Source organism: Xiphophorus hellerii, chromosome 3, assembly GCF_003331165.1.
Source record: "Xiphophorus hellerii strain 12219 chromosome 3, Xiphophorus_hellerii-4.1, whole genome shotgun sequence".
Classification (NCBI taxonomy): Eukaryota; Metazoa; Chordata; class Actinopteri; order Cyprinodontiformes; family Poeciliidae; genus Xiphophorus; species Xiphophorus hellerii.
In genome coordinates, this window is record NC_045674.1 from 15906394 (window position 1) to 15925327 (window position 18934).

Here is an 18934-nt window from a genome sequence, read left to right on the forward strand (position 1 = left end):
TTTGATTGACATATGGGTTAATGTTTGTAACACAATTATCATTTTAAAATGCTTATGAAATATTTCTAATGACTTTTTAATAATTTTTGAGGATTTGTTAAAGGGAGAAAACGATGCTTTAAAAAAGTACTTTATATTTTTATACTGTACATTTTTGCAGTATTCTTGTCTGTTTCTCTTTAACACTGTTTTAGTTTCTGTCCCTTTAAGATCAGATAGTTCAACTTATTGATCGAAAACTTTGAAAGGCAGAGGCTCAGTCTTTGTTTGAACTGTGTAAAGATAACGTGGCAGAGAAATGTTAAGACAGAGATAGAATTAAAGGTAAGGACATTTTTGCGTTAAACGTACAAATACTAGAGATATCAGCATTACTAAGTTCAACTGGAGTTTTAAAAAAGTACAAGCTGTAAAACATCGCTGCATGTAATCTTCATGTACGTTCTGAATTAACTGAGGCATGGCCTCATACTGGTCATATTTATTTAAAAAAGGGAACTTGAAACGGCTTTATTTTCTGTTAAAGTAAAACCCTTAGAGGTAGACGTGACTATTTGCACAGGCTTCCTTTTGTAATAAAGAGAAGATAACAGTATCTGACAATGACTGTGATAAACCATAAAATATCAAATCCAGTAAAACATACAAAGTGACATAAGATACAAAAAAGTTTGCTGGTTTTAATGAAATTGTATGTAATTGACCAACAGAGTCCTGGATAATTAAAGGAATCTTTTTTTATTTACATAAAAAAAACTTTAAAATGTGTGATGTGTTTATATTCATGCCTCTTTACTCTGATCCTTCTAAATAGAATCCAATACGATAAAGTGGCCCAAAAGAGAGCTTCCCTTTTCACTTTAATTTGTGTAGAAATTCATTTATTCAGTGAAGGTTACAGAGGTTTGTTAGGAGGAATTGGTGAACAAACAACAGCATGAAGAACACAGCAAACAGCTTAGGGAGAGTTTTGTGGAGAAGCATAATGAAGGATTTGGTTATGAAATCAAACAAACCCTCGGTGTTGAAGATGCTTGTATCAAGTCAAGTCCAAAATCAGCACAGCCACCAGTCGGGAAATTTTAGAGCACTTCATTCTTCCCTAGTGACGAGCTTTATGGAGATGCTCTATTTATCAACGGGACTTTGTACCTGATCACATTGTCAAACATGTGACACATATTAATACCTGATTTAATGACCACAGTGTCACTATGCCTGATTGGCCAGCATGCTGACCTCACCCAGATCCTTACGGCTATGAGATACAGCCACTTGAAAGATGAGACACATCCAATTCAACAATGTAGATCGGCTGTAGGCTGCAATTAAAGAAAGCAGAGTTGTGGTACAGCAGGTGGACCGCCTCCATGTCAACTTCATTAAAACAGTAATTCATGCAAAAGGAGCCCAAAACAAGTAACTAAAAGCAGAACCTTCACAGAACATTTTCAGAAAGCGGACAATTTTGTATTAACAATCCTTTTTATTCTAATTTGACTGAATATTGTGTTTTCTTTACCAGTAGATCAGTCATGAAATTTGACAGGAAATAACTGTTGAAATAAACCAATGTGTGGAATTAATTTAGATGATATTTATTAAAAGTAAAATCTAAAAGTGGGTTTTACTTGTGCATAGGTCTGGAGATCAGTTGTCAATGATGCAAAACTCAAATGCAAGACTTGCATAAGTTCTCCTTAGGAAGAAAGTAATAATGACAAGTTATCAAGTCAAAAAGACACAAATCAGAGTATCATGTGCAGAATAGCGGATTATGGTAAATATGACCGGGGGAAGCATACGGTATGCAATGGGAATACCGTTGCAAACCTAATTTTATGAAATTTGAATTAAATAAATAAAAATATGTTGTGCAGACATGATGCCAAGGATTAACTGTTAAAAAAATAAAAGATTGCAATTAAGATGAAAATTACTGAAACGTATGATCAGACATTTTCATCCTTGCAGAAAGCAGGACCGAATTGATTCGTCAGAATCGTTTATCTTATCTGTTGCTTGTTCTCATTTAATGCACCTCTGATGGTGAAAATCAATAGCAATAAAACTTTGATAAAGCAAGTAAATTATTAGGGTTATGTAACAGTCCTGGGTTCAGCAGGCGGTCATGATGACAACGTTTGTTGTGATGAAAGTGTTTTATCATCTGCAGCTTAATATCACACAAGACGATAATAGATCACAACCAGATCCTAGAAGTGTCTCTCTTGGCAATTTGTAGAACAAATTAATTCCATTCATATCTAGGTATACAGAAATACGTGAATCAAATCTTGTCAGTGCAGTTGTTTCATATATGAGCAGATTCAAATACATTACTGTCATGTCAACTTGAACCAATAGTGCAGTCAAATTCACTTCATGAAGACATATTTGTTGTTCTAAAGATATTATGTTTGCATTTAATAACCGTTTGCATGCAAACTATTATCACAGCAAACTAATTAATTTCAAGGATTAAAAACTTTCACCATGAGTTATAATGAGTGCAGTCAGGACATAGTATAAATCTCTGTGCTTATGTAACTTGCACAATGCAAACATTTATTTTGGTATGATGCACTCCATCTGTATCTTTGGGATTGCACATTGTCTTGAATCTTTAGTAGGTTTTGAAATTTTGCTTGATTTGATTGGTACTAATTCTTATTTGTTCTGTGTAATTGAAGAAAACCTTTGATAGGTTTTAAAAATGCTCCAATGGTTCATTTCACTCTTTTACAGCTCTCTGATTATATGTTTTTATGGCCTGTCTTCATGTAAGCAACCCCTAATAGATGTAACACATCATGTTATATGCAGCAGAAAATCCTCTTGTGTTTGTCTGATTCTGCAGAGCTGCAGGGTGAACCTGAAGAGACGTAGGCCACAGAGGGAGAGCATCTTTAGACACTCATGTTAGGCAGTCATTTATCCCCAACACGACCCTGTATTCACTAAAACAGATCACATCAAACTCCTGAGCAGATTTAGTCAGACGTAAAGGTGAAGAGTGCTCCAATCCAAGTGACTCCAATCCAACCATGCTCAATTCACGTTCGCTGAGAGTGAGGAGCGCTCTGATCCGACAATGCATGGCTGAGTTCTTGGGAACATTCGTCTTGCTTGTAAGTTACACGAAAGTTTTAATTCATCCTAGAAATACTTCTTAAAAACAATGAGAGCATACTTGTCTGGTTTTCAACCAAAACTGTACAATTTATGAGAAAAGCCAATCATTTTCCTGCAGCTTTGCAAAACGAATTTATGAAACATTTAACTGTTGCATTTTATTGATTTTTCCTTGTCAAAGTGATTTCAAGCTAAGATTTAAAATAAAAAAAATCAGGACTTGAAAAGGTTAAAATCCAAACTTTCACAAGGTAGCTTAATTTGTTTTGCAGGGGATTTGGGAAAATACATTTAAAAATCCTCTTATAAAAAGACTAGACACAAGAACTTTCTAAAGAATTACATTAAAATTTGGGCATTGAATATAAACAAACAATAAGGAAATTGCTCATTTAAAACAGATACACAAAAATTGATAAAATAGGCTTTTAATTTTTATGGATGACTGGAGTAACCAGTCATGTTTTTAGTCCTCATTTAAAGTAGGCGACAGTTTCTGCACATCTCAGGGTTTTATGGAGTAATTACTTCCTGAATGCTTCCTTCCTGATTTAGTTTTGGTCACAAGACAACTGAGAAAACTAGTCTACATAACCTTACACATAATGATGTGTAAGGTTCATACTTGACAAGTTACTATTATATCTAGTTAAACTCAATACCATTCCGTGCCTTGTAGACACATGATCAGATTTAGAAATATATCCTGTGGCAAAAAATTATAGATGTTTTGTTAATTTAGGGCTGGTGTAATGACTGTTACACCAGCCCTAAATTGTCAGCAGCATTCTAGCTGAACATTTCATACAGATGAGTTTAGCTACAGTGCTTTATAAAAGTTACAAACAGACAGGAACCAAACTAAATAAAAAGAAATGTGAAATGGCTTAAAAGAATGAGATATTGAGAAAATGTAGCACTGTTTAAAAAAGGCCTAACTCTACATCGATGTGTCCTTAGTTTGCTTTTTAGACCGTCTAAGTTGTCCTCAGGTCTTCATGTGTCTCCCCATAGGTTTTAATTCTTAGTTTAGGTATCAACAGACGTCCTTTTCCAAACCTTTTCAGGGGCCTGTAAAAGCAAATCAGAAAACAATAAGTTGGACTAAGATCATTACTAGTTTAAAATACCAGTTAAAGCAATTTAATATATTTTAAATGCACAGGAAGCTCAGACAAAGACCTTAACATGTCATGAAAAGACTTTGGTGTGTATTTGCATCAATTGTGATAGTTTGCAGAGGTATATTTATGTGCAGTAGTGCATTGCTTCTTTTAGTTGGTAGTTCAAATACCACATAAAATGCAGTTTCTTTATGTAGATCTCCCATCACATGCCAAGAGCATCGGCATGTGATGGGAGATCTACATAATGGTGAGTGAATGTTTGAGCATTTAGACTGTGACTGGGTTAAAGTGGCTCTTATGTAAAACCACTGAGTAGTTATGTGACTATAAAAGCTCCATAAGCATAGAGCATTCACCAGATTTAGATATATGAAGGGCTTTAAATGTTTAGATAAATATTCTGCAGTTCGTTGTTTAGAATTCAGATTTTTATGCTTATTTTTATATTGGGTTTTAAAGGGATTTTAAAAAAATATTTAGGACTGTTGTTCTATCAGATCCAACCTTGGCGATTTTATCTCCAACCTGTAATCACTGGATTTATAGTGTTTCTTATCTTGTTTGTGATATCCTTCACTTGGTTGCCAAATGTATTAGATCAATAACTATTACAGGAACTTTAAGGACGTAATATTTTTACAACAAAGTCATTAATATTTTATTAGACCACTCTGGAGCTACACCAGCTTCAGTATTTCTAAGAATACTGCTCCAACATTACATTACATGCTCCTTGGAACATGTAAACATAAAAGTTTACATTTTAATGTAAACTTATTTAAGTTTACATTAAAATAAGTTTAATGGTAAACTTATTTCCATTAAGTTTACAAGCATTTTTTCTTGTTGTTTTTTCTTCCAGAATCCTATTTATGAGGGCAGATACTAATGTTTTACAAAAATATATCCCTACAAGAAATATCTATTTCTAACACCATTTTGGCCTAGAACAATTTTAACTGAATTTACTTTTTTCTTATCAATTTATACCTGTAGATGAGTAAATGGCTGCTAAGAATGTTGCAGCAAAATGTACGTCTACCTATGACAACCTTCATATTCGTCACAGTGAATGGAGAGTTTCTTTTAATTTAAACCTAAGATGTTTGTGTTTGTGTGTGTGTGTTATGAAGCTCTTTGGCTTATCAGCAGCAGCGCAGGTAAAAACCAGCAGAGAGACTAAAGGCCAAACTCTGTCGATCCACCTGTCTTGGGCCATGGGAGTTATGTCAGCCACTTATCTCACCAAGGGGATCTCAGGTAAAAATTGAAGGCCAGCTACAATATTCACAGAAATGTTCTCTGTGTTTAATGAGTAAACTCATGTTGTTAATTCATTACAGAAAATGAAAGTGAGGATTAATTGCTGATAAGCAGAAGGATAAGAACATTGACTTTTAGTGCATTAACTGATTTGAGCCTCTGTTCAAAATGCATCAGTGACATTTGAAGTTTGGTTTTGCATTATAAGTATCTATGTCTTTATTTCTCCCCAGGTGCCCACCTGAACCCCGCGGTGTCTCTGAGTTTCTGTATTTTGGGGAAGCTGCGGTGGGGACAGCTGTTGCCCTATTGTGTGTCACAGATCTTTGGGGCGTATGTGGGAGCAGCACTGGTCTATTTGCTCTACTACGGTTTGTCTTTCTGCTATTACTGTATGTGTTCCTGCAGGACCTGTCAGATATGTTGACAGCTTTTTATTTTAAGCACAGAAGAAATAAAGATAAAGCCAAACCAATCAGTTATATAAAAATAGAATAATATAGAAAACATGCAGAACATTTGATAAATTTGAAATAATTTACTAAATTAAATAAATAAATAAATGAGCTCATTTCTCACCACAAATAAACTTAATTGTGGATTACAAGTAAATGAGTAAAAAATGGGCCCATCCTGAATGAGCAGTAGATTAATGTACAAAAACCATTAGCAATATTGTATAAGAGTGAAAATATGTTTCAGTAAAACCATAAAATAAGGCAAATCAGATCATAATTGCCTCTCTATCACGTGAAAACATTTAAAAAATGGTGACCCACAAATTATCTGATCGGCCACATTATCAGTCATAATGTTGGTTCCATGGTAATATATTAAAATTGTTTTATTGCTTGGCATTGCTTATCCAGATCAATAAAAATGACAGCACTGTATTTTTACAATGCCTGGGTAATATTATTTAAAATGTTAAGAGCAGCAATAACAGTAATGTGTTGCTTTCTAAACCGAGGACACAATTTTGAAATTGGTTTAAAATATGCCGACCCCAAACTTCACCTCTTTATAGAAAAGGAAGAAAAAACTAACTCCTAAATTTGGGGAGTCTTGTCATGTTTTAGGCTTTAGTTAAAACCGTGGGACAGTTGCTCAGCAATAAAGTGGGCTGCCATTTTAATAAAGCAAGGATTTTCTGGACTAGCTGCTTTTTTGATCACAATGTTTTTTCTGTGCTGTGAACGTCTGCAGCAGACTGGAGTAAGTCTGAAGGGATCATGTTTAAATAATCTGATAGTTACTGGAGCTACAGGATTTAAAACAGGACTTAAGGGATCAAATAAAACACCTGCAGAGATTAAAAGTTTGTTAAAATAATAAAGAATGTTTAATTTGTTTTTCAAACTAATACTAAGGCATTCAGCGCAGAGGTTGTAATAATATTCAGAAAAGTAAGACATAAACCTAATCATTTTGTCTCTTGTTAAACCTGTTCTTTTTTTTCTGCAGATGCTATAATGGAGTTTAGTGGAGGTGTGTTGACCGTCTATGGGCCAAATGAAACAGCATCTATATTTGCCACTTATCCATCTGAGTACCTCCCATTAGGAAAGGGCTTTCTGGACCAAGTCAGTGTTTATCAAGATGAAAACTGTTCTTTAGTAGATAACCTTTGACTGAAACTTTTATTGATTCTAAAATCTTAATTTGATCAGGTGGTGGGCACTGGAACGCTGCTGCTGTGCCTCCTGAGTTTGACCGAAAAGAGGAACACCCCTGCTCCTCCTGATCTGATTGCTCCCATAGTTGCAGGCATCGTGCTCGGCATCATCATGTCCATGTCGGCTAACTGTGGCGCTGCTTTAAATCCCGCTCGAGACCTGGGGCCACGCCTCCTCACGCTGACTGCAGGCTGGGGAACCGAAGTCTTTACGTAAGAACACGGTCCTGCGTTGCTCATTCACCTCTAATTCAGCAGTCAGACAACTGAAGAATGACTGAATATCTTAACACATTTCTAGGAAATCTTTGCTCTGTAGTTGCAATCTGAAAGATGAGAGATGAGAAAGATGAAAGATGAGTTTTACACAACACCTGATAAGAATCTGTTGTTTGTTCCACAACACAAGCTGTGAATAGGATTTTAAGAGCCTTGCTCCACAAATACCTGACTCAGCAGATATTATCTGCTCAAGGCGGCGTGTGTTGACTCTTCAGTTTCAGGGCAAATCTCCAAAAAGCTTTTAGGTGTGGCTTTTCACTGCTGACTCATTATTTACAACACTTGCAAAGAGAAGCGGCTGCTCTTGTCATTTTATTTGTAGTTCAGTTTAACAAGTGATTATTAAAAAGTGATTATTGCCTGGACTGGAAAGGGTATGTAGGAAGATGATTACTGCAATTTATCCCTTTTCCACCAGTGAGAGCCCACACATCCATTTCATATGGATATTGTTAAAGTAATTTTCTTAGGTCAAGAAAAATAAATAAATACATCGGAGTGCCGATTTAATTTTTCAGAGCATGTCTCAAAAGTCTTGTTATATCAGAAAAGTCCATTTTAAATTGACTAATATGCTTTGAAAATCTATAGAAAGTATGATTGTGATTCTTTTTAGATCCCATACAGCAATATTCAGTCTTTAGCCTTTCAATAAAATGTTTGTCCCATCAACATTTAGATTTGTCTTAGTTTACAACACTGATAATGTCTTGCCACCTGCCAAACATTTAAATCTTGAATATTTGTAATTTTACTATTTCTCCTCAGGTGTTACAACTACTGGTTCTGGGTACCAATTGTGGCTCCGATTATTGGGGCTCTTACAGGCACTTCTTTGTATTTGATCTTCATCGAATGGCAGCTGCCTGATGAACCGCAGGAGAGTCACCCTAAAATCTATTCAGTGGGAGCATCAAGCTGTCCGTCTCTATGTGGGAAAAAGGAGAGGAATCAAAGTAAACAAAGTTTTAATTACTAAATGTTAGTAAGAGACCTTTAAGCCTTCATGCCAATGCATATAACTACTAACTGTTCATCCTAGTTGGTTGGTGATATTTTATAAAGATTAAGTATTTAGCTCTGCAGGTAAAACACAATCATTTCCTGAGTTCTCAATGAACTGCGTTAATCCTATTTCAAAACTACTGAAAATTTGCTGAGGTAACATAACAGTTTAACTCTGTACTTCTCCACAATTGAAAATTGTAGTTCAATATGCGTCGGTTGCATCAAAAATTCATCTTAATCTGAACAAATAATAGTAAATTACTGTAATATGTTAACAAAAAGCTGCTGTCTTTTACAAAAAAACTGTAAAATACACTCCAGCATAAACCAAAGTAATCCCATCTGAAGCGAAAACAGATTACTAGAACAAATTACTGAATTCTTAGAATTACTGTCAAACAAAACAAAACCGGCTGAGAAAATCAGACTAGAAAGAGACAGAATGGATAGAAAGAGGAAACTAGACAATATAAGTGCAGAGGAGTCCGATTGCAATTTGTAAAGTTATACACAGTTGAACAAGTTTTATCCTACAGTTGGGTTGTGGCTGTAAATGGAGCTGGGGCCAGAGGCCACTGAGGAAAACAGAAACCAAGAAAACTAAACTGCATTTAAACCATAGTGCAAAACCAGAACTCAAACCAACATGAAAACCGACCAGTCAGGAGAAGCACAGGACATTTGTTTAGTGGTGATTATTGGTACTGAGACTCTTCAGTACTAAATGCTTCAGTGACTCTACTTCTATGGACTACCACAAGGCTCCATTTTTGAAACTGCAGCCACTTGGTGCTATTTACTCGTAATCTTTTTTTTAATTATTATTATTTTAAAAGAAACAAGACCAATGTCATGTTTCAGCTCAATGCCAACAGCAGCACCCCACGTTTATGTTCCCTGGCTGATCTTATGTGACAAAGCCAGTATTACAAATGGTGATGTGGGATTGCACTGTTACTTTAAACTCAACAAATGCTAAAATATTTCTTGTTGACCACCTGTGCAATATGTTCTGCTGTTAAATTTTCTGCAACTACATATTCCACAGTAAAATATCAGTGGTAGCAGTTGAGTTAGATGGCAACTCAGCCACAAAGTGGCTGGCCACTTAAGATTATAGAGTGGGGTCAACAGATGCTGTGGTGTAAAAAGCTGAAAGTTTCTGCAAAGTCAACAACTACAGATCTCCAAGCCTTATTTTGACCTTCACACAGAGCTCTGCATAGAGAGTGGGCTTATGTGCCTCCAATGTTTGGTAACAAAACCAAACATTGGAGGCTATCTGCAGGCTACAAGTAGATCTGAGAAGAAGATAGTTTCTACAATTCGATCCTTAGATTCTTCTTGCCTCAAGCAAAAATATATAGTGGGCTTGTTTGAAATAATATCTTGTTGATTCATACAAGCTTGTGTCACAGAGTCTTCCCTGGAAGATGTCACATAAGCTTCTTTAGATGTGACAAAATTCATATTTTTTTAACGAATAACAAGACATTTTAATTAATTTCATGCTCCCAGTTGCCCCCCTCTTCTTCCAACATGTCAGAGCACCAGTTGCATAAACCAACAAGTTTCTTTTTATCTCCTGGTTAAGCCCGGAGTGTTTATTATATTGCATTCTTTGTGTGTGCAGAAAGTCAGGACTTGGTTCCCTCTTGTGTTAGGTGCACCACGTTTGTTGCCGACAGAGGGAGCAGGTTATCTGATAGAGAGGCACTGCATTTTCCCTCAGTTCTGAATATGTGAATGTGAATGTGAATATGCAGCTGCAAGCAGATCTTAAAGGTTAATCCCAAACGTTTTTTTAAATTGGCACTCCAACATTTCCCAGATGTTCATACTGTATGTTAGTATGTCTAAAATAGAGAGAGACTAAACTAGAACTCATCTTCTACAAGCATATTTTATACAAGTACAACTTTTTCTAAAGGTCATTGAGAGGTTTATATTGCTGCATTTGTTTTTCCTTTGTTTTAACTCTGAGAAATCAATCATATTTGCACAACCAGTCATTTCTTGCTTGAAGATATATAATTTTCAAATTACGATTAAAGTTGCTGTGAATGTGTGCAACTGACAGGTTGATTTTTGTTCAAATAAGGTTTTTATAGACCTTTTTGCATGCATTTGTGTAATTACACATGCCATTGCATATTGTGTTAAGACAGGTTTGTAAAGACACATATAATCTTTCTTCCTTGTCCATAAGATTTATTCAAAGTATGATAGTTGTGGTTAAATAAATGTATACAAAGAATTAAGAATGCTATATTCTTCACAATTTAAATTTTTACATTGTCACTTCAAGTTTTGAAAACTGATTTCATTTGGATGTTTTGTTGGAACTAATGAATTTAACAATAGTGGAGACAATGCTGACAAAGAATGGTGTAACAATTAATATGCACTTATTTGTATGATGTGTAAGATTTTTTTTCTTTTAAGAAATTGTGTTGATTGATGTTTCAGTTAATCTAATTTATGGTCTGTACAAAATGCAGGTTATAGTGACAAAAGAAGTCAGATCATGGTCAATGTATTGTAGAAACCTTACATGTAATTTGACATAAATCCTTTGTAATTTAGCTGGAAACCAACAGTTTTCAATTGTGCAGAAAAGCCCTCTTTGGGCTTACACAGTGAGCAGGTTTGCCTGGTATTACCTTATTGCTTGCCAAAAATATCAATATTTCAAAAGCATGTAATCAGCTGCTCTTTAGGTCTTCCACATCATGAGAGTCTAGTGATAAGAACAAACTGTACAGATAAGCAACTAAGCAGTGTTAGAGCAGTTCAGAGTTCAGCTAGACAGTTATGTGGTTATTGTTTCTATCATACATCCATCCATCCATTTTCTAACACCCTTGTCCCTAGTGGGGTCGGGAGGGGTGCTGGTGCCAATCTCCAGCTAACGTTCCGGGCGAGAGGCGGGGTCACCCTGGACAGGTCGCCAGTCTGTCACACAACCATACACACTCACACCTAGGAACAGTCATGTTTTTGGACTGTGGGAGGAAGCCGGAGTACCCGGAGAGACCCTGGGCTGGGAATCGAACCCAGGACCTTCTTGCTGCAAGGCAACAGTGCCATCAACTGTGCCACTGTGCAGCCCCCCTTACATGAATTTACATTCACTGATGTAAATTCATGTAAACTATATTGATGTAAATTATTTTCCTGCTCTAAAATAATCTTAGAAAATCTGAATTTAAAGCATTCATGTATTCATATGTTTTAAAAGAAAGTAAAGATGAATTTTAGATATTGTACATCCCTGAGTCAATAAAAGTTATCAAATTAAAATGTTTGTGTTTCTGACCTGTTTATATGCACAGTTTATGCCTAATAAGAAAATGGTCAATAAATAGAAAATACTCCATTATATATTAAATTTGCTAGTTCTATCTCACATTCAATGATGTAAGGGGAAAAAAATCTGTGTACTAATTTTTTTGTCTCACTTCTGTAATATCAAGAAATTTGCTGACAGGTTGTAAAACATGTTTAGGATTTTTTTTTTTTTTTACAAGAGCGATACAATGATAATCAGAGAAATGTGCATTTGTCTTTAGATATTTTATTTAGAAAATCAGAGTAAATATCAGCGTCTGAGGAAAAGCAAGAAAAAAGAAGAAAGAAGAAGTGAAACTGTTATTCTGGTTTTATATCTTATCAGTCACGTACACAGTGCCTTCCACCCATCTCTCTCCTGTAGGGAGTTTCTCTAAGTTTCTCCCATTTCTGGTTAATTGGTACATCTGTCCCTAGATCAAACCTGGTTCAAATAAAAAAATATACTCCATTATACATTAATGGAGTATTTTTTATATATTAATGGAGTATAAAATATATATTTCTTCTCTTTTGGTTGGAAAGAGAAGAAAAATCATCTTCACTGAAAACTCCGTTATCTGTTCCATAACACTTGCTCAGAAACCTTCATTATCAGTTCATTCATTATCACTTTTGCTTATTCCCAGTAAATAAGCAAAAGTTTTATTTTCCAAGACAAACACCATGTGGCTTAAACAGCCTCTTTGAGGTCCGTTCTATTATCTGAAAATTTATGGACTCTGTTCAAATGAGCAACCTCCAACAGAAGCAGTAAATCACATTATCTGTGACAGCGAGTCCTCCGCGGTTAATAACTAAGTTATAGCCCTTGGTGTTTATCCAACTCAGTGGGGCTTTAAGGCAAACCAGGAGAGACGAGTGATACAGTCCGCACATCCTCTGATTCTCAGGTGGAGACAAGCGATTCAGGACAGTCAAGTCACGATGAAGCTGCCTATGCTGAGGAGTGCCTTGGTCCGAGAATGTATGGCTGAGTTCCTGGGAACATTAGTCTTGCTGGTGAGTAACACTGGAGATGTATTAATATTTCTTAAATCTTTAAATAACTATTCAGCTGCTTTCATTTGCTTTTATCCTAGAGAATAATTGGTAACTAATTCATAAACAGCTTTCAATAATTGCAGCATTTGCTGTAGGTAGGTGTGATGCCATCTTCAAGGGAATGGTTGAGTTGATACACAAAACAAAATGAGACGTAAAAAAACATATATATATATGACTAGTGAGCAATTAATAGAAATTAACCAATCATATATGTAGCCTGGATTAAGAAAAGTGTATCATGATGAAAAAACTATGTAAAATTGAATTAATTGCCACACGGCATCAACATGTTGTCTGTCATTTTATTACATCATATATTTGATATTAATGTGATATTAACAGCTGTCAGCAGTTCACCATGATTGCCTGCTTTTACAAACTTATTTGATCTGGCAAAACAATTGTTTTAAAATCTGGAGGTACAGGAAGGAAAAGGAAACGGGGCAGAATTGGAGTGATTTTACGGCGAATATTTCTCCTGTCTTCTCTGCTTAAGTCATTCTTAGGTTCATGAAAAAAAAACAACTCCTCGTTACTCTTAGCATTTTGTCTCTTTAGGAGCTCTTAAAGGGTAACTTTGTGAATAACTTTTATTTTACTTTTATATTCTCTACAGAAAAATCTTAGAATTACAGATATTTCAAGATGTTTCCTAAAACGATGTCACTATGCGCTACTTTTAGTCTTAGGATGTTTTGAGAATATGGGCCATGATCTTTATTAATATTTCTTGGTCTTTTAAAGATCATAATGCCACTCACTTTTACAAGACGTCGGAGCTTCTGGGGAAGCCACAGAACCACATCATCACAACTGTGGTTAGCAGTGTGCAAAGTACTGTTTCACACCAGACCAATCTGGAGTATTTTGGATAATTTTTTTTTAAAAACTCAGTGCTCAAGTTAAACTCACTGTAGCATTAATCTGTCTTCACATATTTATGCTTCATGGTGGTCAGAAACAATATATTATTGCAGCTTTTTAAATTAAGGGTGGCCTAATGTTGTGTAAAAGGCAACCATTTCACGTATCTCAGCTGCACAGCAGTATTGAAATCACGTTTTCCCCTCATATTAATTCCTAACCTGGGCTTTGAAACATAACTTTGCCTCCAACCATTTTCAGCTCCTCTCTCTGTGTACCATACAGCTATTTGGTTGCTCTGCAGCAGCGCAGGTAAAATCCAGCCGAGAGACCAAAGGCCAGTATCTGTCGATCAACATGTCCTTCTCTGTGGGGGTGATGTCAGCAATGTACCTGACCAAGGGGATCTCAGGTAAAATATATCACAAACTAACATGTGCCATCACTATTTAAATTGGCTGATGTGTAAAGTTATTAAAATATCACTTCTATAACCAGCTGCACAGTGGAAATTCAAGTTCATCACCTGATAACAGGAAGAAATTTCTTGCTTTTACTCCTCAAATGTATCACTGAAGATCTTTAAAAAAGAGTCATTAAGTTTTTAAGAGCTTTCTTTTGATTAACTTATTTATCTTGTGTAGATCATCTAATAAACCATCAGATTCTCATACATTTCTTTTTCACTTTTTGTTCTCCTACACTTCACCCTCAGGAGCCCATCTGAACCCCGCAGTGACTCTAAGTTTCTGTATCTTGAGGAAGGTGAAGTGGGGAAGGCTGGTACCGTACTGCCTCTCCCAAGTGCTGGGTGCATATGTGGCATCAGCGCTGGTCTACGTGGTTTACTACGGTTGGTCTTTCTATAATCACTGGAATGTCTTCATACACACCTGAACTGATTTATTACAAGCAATATCAATGCCAACAAACCAGTACTGAACCAAAATAGTCCTTCAAGAAAATTCTCTAAATTCAGTAACTGACATAGTTAAATGATAGATTCTTGAAGTAGATGGTTGAAATAGAGACACAGAAACTGTCATAAAAATTCTAAAAAACAGATTGACCAAACAAAATCTTGAATTTAAAAATTTTCCAGAGGCTCAATCAACTTTGGATTTCATTGTGGTTACTCTAATGTCTAAGTGGGCTCATCTAAACTCAGTGATCTCTAAAGAAAGAGTCTGAACTCATTCTTTCTCCATCTGATGTGCGGTACCTGCCACTGCCTGGGAGATTGTGTCCATTGTAATCAAGCTCAGAACCAACAACCCTGAACAGGTTTAACTGGGCCAGATTCTGCTTTGACGCCACTCCAACGTCCTGAAGTGCAGCCCAATAGTTGTACCAGCCCAAATCTGTCTGCAACAGTGATTTTAAAGGTCTACAAAGTATACTACAACAATGTCAGCCGACATGAAATCCTACATCTCACAATGTTGTGGACGTGCTTTGTTCAGGAGTCTATTGCTTCTCATTTCATTTCAATATCTTTAAATGCAGATTGCCTTAGAGAAAATTGTTCTCCCATTGCCCTTCATGGTGATAAGAGATTGGCACAAACCTAAATTAGCCTAAATGCTAAATTAGACAAATGAAAGAAATTTCAAGATACACATTAGAAAGTGAAAAATATTGGCAGAGGTTTTCAATACACCAACATTTTTGCAATCTCCTACTTTATGGAGTAACTTGAGATACTTTACATAAGGCAATTCTGAAATGTCAGAATTGGTTTGTTTGCATTCAAATCAGAAAATATTTTTATTGAGACAATGTTTGCAGTTAATTTTTTTTCCCAGATATCAAAAAATGTTTCTGTTGCAGATGCTATAATGGAGTTTGGTGAAGGCGTTTTGACTGTCTATGGCCCAAATGAAACAGCATCTATATTTGCAACGTATCCTTCCCAGTACCTCACGTTAGGGAGGAGTTTCCTTGATCAAGTACGAGTTTATCAGAATCAAGCCATTGCTTTGTTAATTTCTCACTAACCTACAGCAAAATGTTTAAATGTTCCTGTTCAGGTAGTGGGGACTGGGATGCTGATGTTATGCATCCTGTCTTTGGAGGAAAAGAGGAACACCCCCGCTCCTTCTGATCTGATTCCTCCAATAGTTGCAACAATTGTCCTCGGGATCTCCATGTCCATGTCCGCTAACTGCGGAGCTGCAATAAATCCCGCTCGTGACCTGGGGCCACGCCTTTTCACTCTGACTGCAGGCTGGGGAACCGAAGTCTTTACGTAAGAACCTTATCTTGTTTTGCTTATGTAATTTCACACTAGAGAGAAAAGTACAAATTTATACATTTGAAATAAACAGACATTATTTTCTGTTTCTCAGAAAATTGTGTCTTTCTGGCACCTTTTCAGAGAACAGATAATCAAACTTCTGTTTCTTCCAGTCAAAGTTCCTCAAATGAATTTAAGGACCCTGCAAATTTACAAAGCAACATTCACAAGTTGTTATGTTTTTCACAAACAGAAACTATAATCCTGAAGCTCCTTCCTCAGGTTTTTAATTGTGATTTCTCCTCAGGTGTTACAATTACTGGTTCTGGGTCCCACTAGTGGCTCCTCTTATTGGAGGACCTTTAGGTTCTTGCCTTTACTTGGTCTTCATCGAATGGCAGCTGCCCACTCCAGAACTTCTTCCTCAGAACAAGAGGACAACAGTCTCCACCATCAGCAACAGCATCAAAGAGCCTGCCACCACACAGGGAACAGGAGACAACTTAAAGTCAACATATTTTTAGTCATTGATCAGTAACAAAATTACAGTGCAATAAGCCTTTTTGATCATAAAATGGTAAATCTGACTGGCTGGTTGGAAATTGAGGATGTTCAGGTATTTATATATGCTTCTGTTAACAGAGTTATGATTATTTCTTTTTATGACTGTACATTTGCAGAAACATTTTAGCAGAATCATGTTGTTTGCTACATTAAACCTCTGTGTATTTAAATTTTTCAAAAACATGTGCCCACATTGCCTCCCTAATATAGTCGGTGAAATGGTTTCCTAGAATGAGTCGCGATATGATTGAAGGTTACCTGTCCAGGTTATATCCTGCCTCTCAACAAAGAACTGGGGAGGCAGGGTAGGATGTAGAGAAAAATGAACACCATCTTATGTTAGATAGGCAGAAAAACTTTTTTTTTCTTTTTTTACTTCTCTTGTAGTTTTCAGACAGATTTATGCATTTATTTTTATAATGGAACTTATAAATCTATAGCCATAATAACTTTCTCAGGAATGAGGCTGTTTGTACAGCTAACCATTGGAAACATACAATTAGTCCACTGAATAAAACACAACATTCACCTTCAAGGTTCCACATATTTACAATCTATTGTCTTCCACTTATGCGGGGTTGGGTCGCTGCTGAAACGGCACCGATCAGCTTATCATTCATTCTGTTTTTCCCTCATTTGTGAACAAAACCCCACTTAAACTTTGCATGCTCTTTTCCGGCTCAAGACTGTGCATGGTCTCAGATTTGGAGACTCATTGGTCTCATTCTGGCTGCCTCGTAGATCACAATCTGATGAAGCCAATAAAACCAAATCATCTGCAAAAAGCAAATACACGATTCTAAGGCCACCAAATGGATCCCCTCAACACTTTGGCTACACCTAGACTTTCTGTCCAAAGCTCAGACTTGGTGCGATCCAACTCTCACTGGAAACAAATCCAACTTACTGCCTGCATTGTGGACCAATCTCGGGCACCGGTCGAACTGGGACCTAATAGCCCATATAAAACGGCTATTAGTCTAAAGTCTGAGCAGAAAGTCTAAAGTCTGAGCTTCAGAGTTTCCAACTCTCACTGGAAATAAATCCAACTTACTGCCTGCATTCTGGACCGATATCTGGCACCAGTCGAACTGGGACCTAATAGCCCATATAAAACGGCTATTAGTCTAAAGTCTGAGCAGAAAGTCTAAAGTCTGAGCTTCAGAGTTTCCAACTCTCACTGGAAACAAATCCAACTTACTGCCTGCATTCTGGACCAATCTCTGTCACCGGTCGAACTGGGACCTAATAGCCCATATAAAACGGCGTGGGGTACCACGTGGGGTATAACGCCATATAACGCTAATTTAATTCTTAAATTAGTCAATCCAAGAGTGTTATTCATTTTCTTGGCAGTGATTGGTTATAGCCTCAAGAGCAGAAATAAGGAAGTTTGTTGAAGTTAACTTCTGTGGTAGTTCTGTGGTTTCCACGGTGCATATTAATGCATATTAAGGTAAATTTCCTGTTTGAACTGTTCAAATAATCAGTTGTATGTGTTTTCTGAGAGAGTTTCAGGTATTCACTGATATTTGCAGGCAACCATCCATGAATAATAGGATAGCTTGCCTAATGATATAAGAAAAAATATACTTTTTACACGAACATTTAGACAAAACACTTTAAAAGTTACTCCTCGTGTTTTAAGACCTCAGGGCACTTTAGTAAGACTTGGTTTGACTCGACCTAAAGTACAGCAAAGCAATTTGAAGTGATCCGTAAGAGGAGAGCTCTTGTGGGTGAAAAGTTTGATCCAATGTGTGTTTGTGTACTACATATTAAAGAGAACATTTGCAGTTTGTTATTGCAGTGGTATCTTTTATTGTAGGAAACTTGTATCTGTAGTGCATTGCTTTAAACAAACGGCATCATGTTATTAGACTGTGAAAATTGTACATGTTGTAAACTGTTATCTAGAATGTGGTTCTAGAATGAAGAAAGCAGCTGCACTTTAAAGTAGCAGCGCTGCTTACACTGGGAATTTTACGCTTCCTGAACACAACCAGCAGAGGAGGAGGCAGAGGAGATGGGTATTCATTAAAGAAATAGTGTTTTTTACATCAATGTTGTTGTTCATTATGCTATTGATTCATTGTATCAACAAACTGTTTACTTTCTATGAAATGCCTCAGTGAGCAGTAGGCGTACTTTAAAGATATTAAAGTAGTTGTAAAAAGTGAGGAAGTATATTTACTAATCTGCAAGGCTGTAATGCTCTACTTTAAAAAAAGCAATCATTAGACATAAGAGGGGGAAAAAATAAGACTAATCAAAAAGAACAACATTCAAAAGCACGAAGAACAAAACTGACAATTAAATAAACTAACACAAAGGAACAAACTTGTATGTCAAGATTCAAGAAAATAAATAAAACAACAGGGA

General features: G+C 36.2%; 1 protein-coding gene and 1 pseudogene across 1 annotated transcript; both read left to right on the plus strand.

Moving 5' to 3' along the window:
• Positions 1–108: 108 nt before the first annotated feature.
• LOC116717701 (aquaporin-10-like) lies at positions 109–11157 on the plus strand (annotated as a pseudogene).
• Positions 11158–12649: 1492 nt separating this feature from the next.
• LOC116715668 (aquaporin-10-like) lies at positions 12650–18612 on the plus strand. Its single transcript, XM_032556269.1, has 6 exons — positions 12650–12843; positions 14038–14164; positions 14468–14605; positions 15583–15701; positions 15783–16000; positions 16296–18612. Exons 1-6 carry the CDS (start codon positions 12769–12771, stop codon positions 16510–16512), a joined length of 894 nt encoding a protein of 297 aa, XP_032412160.1. The 5' UTR covers positions 12650–12768; the 3' UTR covers positions 16513–18612.
• The last annotated feature ends 322 nt before the right edge of the window (positions 18613–18934 follow it).